Genomic DNA, 7001 nt, shown 5'->3' on the forward strand with positions numbered 1-7001 from the left:
AGAATTACTGCCTGAAGACAGCTGGGAACCAGACACAAGTACAAACCAGTATGAAGTCGAAGCAATTCTCGACGACGAGCTACCATTATCCACAAGTACGTCACGATCACAACGGAAGTTTAAAGTTAAGTGGGTCGGCTACGATGAGCCTACTTGGGAACCACTGTCGAATTTGTCATGCGGAGGTCTCCTGTTTGACTATCTACGACAGAAGAAGCGCGAAAACCGTCTGCAAATGGTGCAAGTTGCAGATGAGGATTAACAGCTATTGCACCAAAAGTTACACCAACTCGGCGGACGACACAGGCCGAGTTGAGATGGAATGCTACTGTGTCGAAACTACATATACTGAATAATTACGAAATGAAGTCCTGAACGATACCTACGGGACGCCCAGTCAAAGGAAGAAAACTAAAAAGTCGGCGATCCGGATTCCAAGTGAGTTGAACCCGACGGAGACAACTGGGAAGAGCTCAGCGAACTCGACGATTGGGGACGTGGCGTCGGAGCAGACGTCACCCCTTGGGAACTTGCGGAAGGAGATGCAACATTCGCAGCAGTGGCAAGAAGTATCATCGCCGAGCTAGCCAGCGAAGCTGATGCCGAATCAGGTGCCTCAGGACCCGACGCGGCGGAAGTGGGCTGAGGATCCGTTCCACTGGGGAGTGGGGTGCCGAACAGAGACATACTCGGAGACGCGCCTCGGAGATTGGGAGAACCCAACCCATCGTCCGCCGAGTCGTCATCAGACGCACGCTCGCCATCTGAGCCGAGCTCACCGGTCGAAGACCCTTGACTAGCTGAGGGAACCACACCAGGACCAATAACGGAACTCGCCACTGGAGCATCTCGGCGAGGATGGACAATCAACTCCAACCGCCGAGTTTCACCAGCGGGAATGGTGAGAACCTCAGGAAAGCGAGACTCCAAGACACGACACAGCCGGGCGTTGAGGAGAAGGTCGGACGGATCAAGCCCAGGAACTTGCAAGCCACCGCCAGCAGCAGCAGCCATGTGAGGATCGTGCATCGGAATAATACCATTCCGACGGATGAGCCGCTTCTGTCGCAAGATCACCGCTCGCTGCTCAGCGATCACCGACTGAGCGTGCCGCAAGGGTTGAGTACCGGTGGAACTGTACAACCGCACCGACTCCTGCAGCTGTTCGAAGTGTTTGGAAGCGATGCCCTGAAGAGTGACGAACGCCGCATCCCTCTCAGAAAGGGATCGAAGAAGGACGTCGATCTCGGCGTCCCGATCCAAGACTTGCTGATGGCGGAGCTGGGCCTGACTCAACGCAGCGTCGACCTTGCTCTGCTCAGCTGCGATGGCCCGAGCAAGTTTCGCCTCACTCAGAGCTACAGCCTTCCGCAGCGACGCGAGGAGATTAGCCGATTGCTTGGCAGCAGCCTCCAATCGAGACACTTGCTGTTGAGCCGACGAGAGCTGAGTTGACAAGTCGACATTGCTGAGAGCAAGCGAGTCCAGTCGCCGAGTCAATGCGCGGTTCTCCTCCTGAACAGCTTGGTTGTCAGCTTGGAGATCGCCGATGATCTTGGGGTAATCAAGAGCGGCGTAATTGCCTTTCAGGATATCCAACAGTTCCCCCGCGGAAGCAGCATGCAAAATCGCTCGCCGCTGTACAGGATCGGAGGGTTCCACGGAACGAGTGAATCCGTAAGCCATGAGCCTCGCCAAGAAGGTCAATTCTTCTCGGCGATCATGCCCTTGCTCGTTAATTCTGGCCATGAGGGAGTCAAGACTCACTGGAGCAGCCGAGCTTGGCTGATTGGTGGCGCCCGAAGTGGTGTCGCCTGGCAAGCTCGGTGGACCAGGAAGGCGCACGCGAGAAGACCCCGCCGACTCCGCGTCAGACTCATGGGAAGTTGTCAGGTCGACCAGCCCAGCTTCATGCCGGTCGCTGACCCCACGAGTACCGACGGGTCGAGGAATCGACTCAGCTGGCACGCCGTCACCTCGACGAGGAGTTGGAGAAGAAGGATGGTTCCACGGGTTGTGCTAGAACAACATGCGAAGAGTAAGGAGCTGCCAAGTGAGTGATAGCGGAAGCAACGAACGTACCAAAGAAGGTGGTGGGGAGCCGCGAGACGTCATCAGCCGAGTACGGACCAACGGTGGCAGAACAAAATGAAGGATTAAGACACTCACCAGCTCGGCTCGTATCATAACCGGGGCAGTTGTGGTGTAGGGATTTCCAGATTCGACCATACGCCGACCTACTTTAGGTCAAGAATCGGCTCGGTCTGATAACCCAGAGCTTAGGAGCCAAGGATCACGGTAAGTACTCGGCGATCTGTCCGGATATGCTATCCGGATAGCCGCTGAGCTCAACGGCCGCCTGAAGAGTCGGTAGAGATCCGAAACGACTACATTTCACTAGATATTTGTATGAGAAGCATAGGATTAAATAGGAGGAGCCGAAAAGGCTCCCAGAAGATAACAGAGCAGAATTTTCCTAGTCCAAGACACGTGTACACTTTTCCGGTAAGTCCCTGCATAGGGCTGGATTATGCCTGCCGTCAATACTCGAGAGGCATAGCTTGTAGGGTATTGACTGGTAGCGCCAAGAGATTAGGTCGGTCCGGGTAGGACAAAGTCTCGCTACGCGCGAAAGAAAGTCCCGCATACTCAGCGGGCCGGTACGTCGGATAGCCCGGGTGCCGTAACACTTCTAGCTGAGCAGCCTCTGCGCTCGGTGACCTGTAAAAGCGCTCGCGCGCCGTCGTCCATCCTTTGGTGGAGGGCACAGGGTTGTGAACGAGCTCAGCCGAACCAAACTCGGCGGAGCCTCGGAAGTGATCTGACTTGGTTAGTCGGAACCGAGTGGAAGCGAGCCACTCGTCTGTCCCGGAAGGGCCGGACCGCGAGGGAACCACCCTCTGCGCAGGCCATACAACCGCCGACCTAACTCGGCGATTCGTTGTGGTTTGTGTAAGGAATCCACATCTGACGATATTTGTGTGTTCTACTACACCACACTACCAGGACGCCACACTACACAACAAGCTGATGCGTTTCGCACTACACGTACGAAGAATGGACAAGAGTCGAGGAAACGCCGGCAGTATGGGTGCAAGGTGTGCTCCTTGCTGCGCCCTGGAAAAACCCCGTGGGAAACAACGTTCTATTGCGTTGAGTGCTCTGCGGAAAGGTCGAGAGAAGGAGCGGCGGATAGTACTAATGCCCGAGGGAAGATATTTCTCTGCCAAAAGGTGCGGCAACACGATTCGACTGGGGCGACGAGCTCAGCTACTTGTAGCCAGATATGGCACGACCTTTGGCGTGGTGGGGCAAATATTCCTCCTGGGCTCAAGGCGATACGACTCCGTGCTCCACATCCTCGTGCTGGAGCTGATCAAGCCGATGAAGGGTATCTCGACACAGGTAGTGATAGCAATGGCAGTTCAAAGGCGCCGTCAATTAGTGCGAGGACATCAGTTGTCGTAGCTAGTAGTGTAGTTAGAGAAGCTAGTGATGCAGAGTGTATATAAACAGCCATCATTTAGTGAATGAAGATAATCTTGGTTAGTCAATAAATTTACTAAAATTTTGAAATGTGTTGTCTACAAATTCACCACTCGTCGGGCAAGTACAGCTTATCACGCTAAACTGGGCATCACGACTTTTTCATTTACCCTGTACTGTACCGAGTAGATAACACGTGATGATTGTGAGCCTTGCAAAACTCCGCAAATAGTTAACTCAAGTCAATCGCTTATCCTGTGCTGTACAGGGCAATTTTCGACCAAAAACGCGGGGCTAAAGGGGTTAAAGTGGTGTAAGTTTTCCGTTGTCGTCATCGAGTGTCGTCAAAATAGCCTCCCTGATGTCATGCGGGAATTCCTGCTCAAAGAAATGATTTGCCGCTGCTACCCCCCCTTTTTTTCAGCTTGGTGGTCAGGTTTTCAATCGCTTTATTGTTTCCATTGTGTCAAAAGTCTGTCGAATTAGGGCCATTGCTACTGCGTAGTATTGACAATTTCCAGTTGCTGGTGTTGCTATTTCCTTGAGCCCTGTCCGCTGTAGCACTTGTTTCCCGGTCCATCCTTCCGTTTCCTGTGGCTGAACATGTAAACAATCTGCATCGTGCTTGAAATCTGTGCTCTTTGCTTTCGCCTTGATTTGTTTGGCTACCAACCTCTGTATCTTCTCCATTGATTGAGTTTTCTCCCGTAGTCTGTCCTTCACTTCTTCTGTAATCGTTTTTCCTTTTCCTTCTTGTATTTCTGTTCCGCTTGTTTTGTCTTTGTTTCTGTTTTTTTTGCTGTAGATTCTGTTTTTGCTTCTCCGTTTTGCTGAGCTTGTGTTCTTCTTTCCTGTAGTTGGCTTCTCTGGTGTCGGCTCGTCTTTCCTTTTCCTACCATATTCCATTCGTCTCTGGTTGTTTTGCTTTTGCTCCTGGCCAAACGTTTTGCTGATGGTTCAATCTGCTTTGTGTTCTCCCTCTGCAAGATTATCTTCGATGTCTCTCTCGGTTGTCTGATTTGATTTTCTTGGTGGCTTTCTTCTTGTTTCGCATGAACCCAGTACTTTTCCAATTCCCCCAAGCTAGTTACCGTGGATTTCTGTCTAGATACCGTCGCTATGTCTGCCGCGCTTACATCAATGCAGTACTGCTTCCTCCAGTCTCCATCGGAGCTGTTACATCCCGTACGCATGTGCCCTTGTCCTCCACAGGAAAATCAAGGTGATGCTCTGTTCTTGCTGACATGATGCACCAATATTTTTGTTCCTAACCAGTTGATGAACCTTTTTTCTTCCAGGAACTGCGGACAATGCGGACTCCTGAAGTGAATATCCCACGTGTCTGTCTGAAGTGTTTTGTTGTCATCACTTGGCTCTTGCCATGTGATGTAAATCCCGGAAAATTTTTGTTTGATGTAGGCATCGAAGGCAGCTTCATCCAGGAGCCTCGAAATGTTCATGAGGCGCACATGATATCTGTCTTAAGGTTGTTCATTTCTGATGCCATCCAATCCTATTTGTCTGACCCACAGTTGAGTTGCTCGTTGTGTGTTGTCTTGTGGCAGTGGTTCCTCTTCTTCATGCGCGTTCTTGAGTGGAAATTGACGAGTTCTAAAGCTAAGGGTTTTGAATTCCTTGCTTTATTCTACTGCCATCTCTCTAGTCCAGCAGATGATGTGAACTGTGTGGTGCCCTTGGTCATAGCAAATTTGCTTAGCTTCTTGCAGCATGTGTCCTACCTTCTTAGGGTCATTTGCGCTATTATTGATGCCCATGAAGAACTCATTTGTGAGTCGTTTTCGCGATTGAAAGCCGGATACACCTTAAATTGTGGTGACAGCATGAACATTAGGTCCCCTTCCACCTGAGCCCTAAACGTGTTCTAAATCATTCTGAGTGCCTCGTTCGTGCATAATCTCGTTAAAAAATCAGGGAATTTCGCCATGCAGAGTATCGTGCCTTCAAGGATGCCTTTCACATACCTTCCATTCTGCTTCGGTTGGCTGTCTCAGTGCGTCTTGAAACCCATAGCGATCTTCGCATAGTTTCTTAAGTTGCTCGATCTCGTTAGGTTGATAACTTGATCGAAGGAACCTGAATGTGGAAAACTTCGCTCTACCGTTCATTTCATCATCTTCCGTGTTCTTCTCTGAGGGTAGCACGAGCTTTTCGAGCCACGGGTTTTCTCTGAGGGTAGTACGAGTTTTCGAGCCACGGGTTTGTTGACGCTTTTGGTTTTACCCTAGCCGCTTGTTCCGTGAACTCCAGTGTTTCCTTCAGACTCTTCCTTGATTTATAGATTATCCGCGTTAGATCCAACATCCGTGCTCTCCATTTGCGTGCATTTGCTGTTTCCTCTTGGATATCCGTCAGAAACAGTTGCAACATTCGCCGTGTTTCTTCCTCCTCCAGCTCAGGGTAGTGATTGCGGTTTGGTGCTAGTGGTTCTGCCGGTCGTGCTAGAAACACGTCCGCGAACATGTCTTGTATAAACGCTACTACGCTCTCGACGTCTTGGGCTTGATCCAGTGTCATTCCTTTGATTTCTCCTCGCACGTATTCGTACATGTCTGTAAACGATAATGATTCTGCTGTGGCTTCATCAAACCGTGGTGGTTCGGAGGTGTCCGACATAGCTTCCACTTCTACTTCCTGTTCTTTGTTTTCTGTGTGTTTCTTGGCTGTTAGTGTCGTTCTAGCTTCAGTCTCTGCCTCTTCTCCATCGCTTGGAGTCGTGACATCAATGATCTCTCTGTCCGAGATGGCATTCCTGATGTCCTCCTCCGTTATCGGCCCCTTGGGTCCTCCTCCCGCAGGAGGTTCCTGCTGGCTTTCCATCCGTTCGAGCGCTGCTGGAAGATCGCTGTGCTCCGAATAGAGGTCAGTTTAGTTTTCTCCAGTGAAACGTTCGTACTTAGCTAAAATACTCTTTCGTTTGTCTCTTCGTTGTGGATCACTGCCAGTCCCCACGTGTTTTAGTCTTCGAAGGATCGCTTGAGCAGTCGGCCTCTGATTTGGAAGTGTGCTACATGTAGCTCAGTATTGCTACACTACCGGTTGACAATGATGTTAGCTACATGTAAATGGTACCTGTAATACTACTGGTAAATGACTGTACCAGTAATATCGAAGAAAAAAATGTACGCGACGCCGATGTTAGGAGGAGCGACCATCGGAGGTGCCACGGGATATCGAAGGCGTCTCGACGTCGCCCTATTCTTCTTTACTCAAGCCGGCAAGTTTGTAATGGTACTTATTTAACTTTCATTCGATAAAAACGTACACACAATGCCCTCGGTAGTAATCCCTAGAACAGGGATGCACAATAAATGGGGAAAATGACAAAATGTGAGTGGATACATTAAAGCTGTGACAAAAAGCTAAAGGTGTACCAAAACGTATGCAAAGTGGGGTCGGTATCGCCGGTAGGTGTACCAAGTGAAACCCGCGTCAGTAAGTGAGAAATTCAGGGAACAAACGTCACAATGTGTGTCCAATCGATTGAATGGCTGAAA

General features: G+C 50.3%; 1 protein-coding gene across 1 annotated transcript; it reads right to left on the bottom strand.

The window, feature by feature from the left end:
- Positions 1 to 5616: 5616 nt before the first annotated feature.
- PITG_15085 (uncharacterized protein) lies at positions 5617 to 6659 on the bottom strand (the record flags this gene model as incomplete). The annotated part of the gene is made up of 2 exons (XM_002898211.1): positions 5617 to 6338; positions 6605 to 6659. The coding sequence occupies 2 exons, from the start codon at positions 6657 to 6659 to the stop codon at positions 5617 to 5619; spliced, it is 777 nt and encodes a 258-aa protein (XP_002898257.1).
- Between the last annotated feature and the right edge of the window lie 342 nt (positions 6660 to 7001).

Source organism: Phytophthora infestans, genomic scaffold, assembly GCF_000142945.1.
Source record: "Phytophthora infestans T30-4 supercont1.38 genomic scaffold, whole genome shotgun sequence".
NCBI classification, from domain to species: domain Eukaryota; phylum Oomycota; class Peronosporomycetes; order Peronosporales; family Peronosporaceae; genus Phytophthora; species Phytophthora infestans.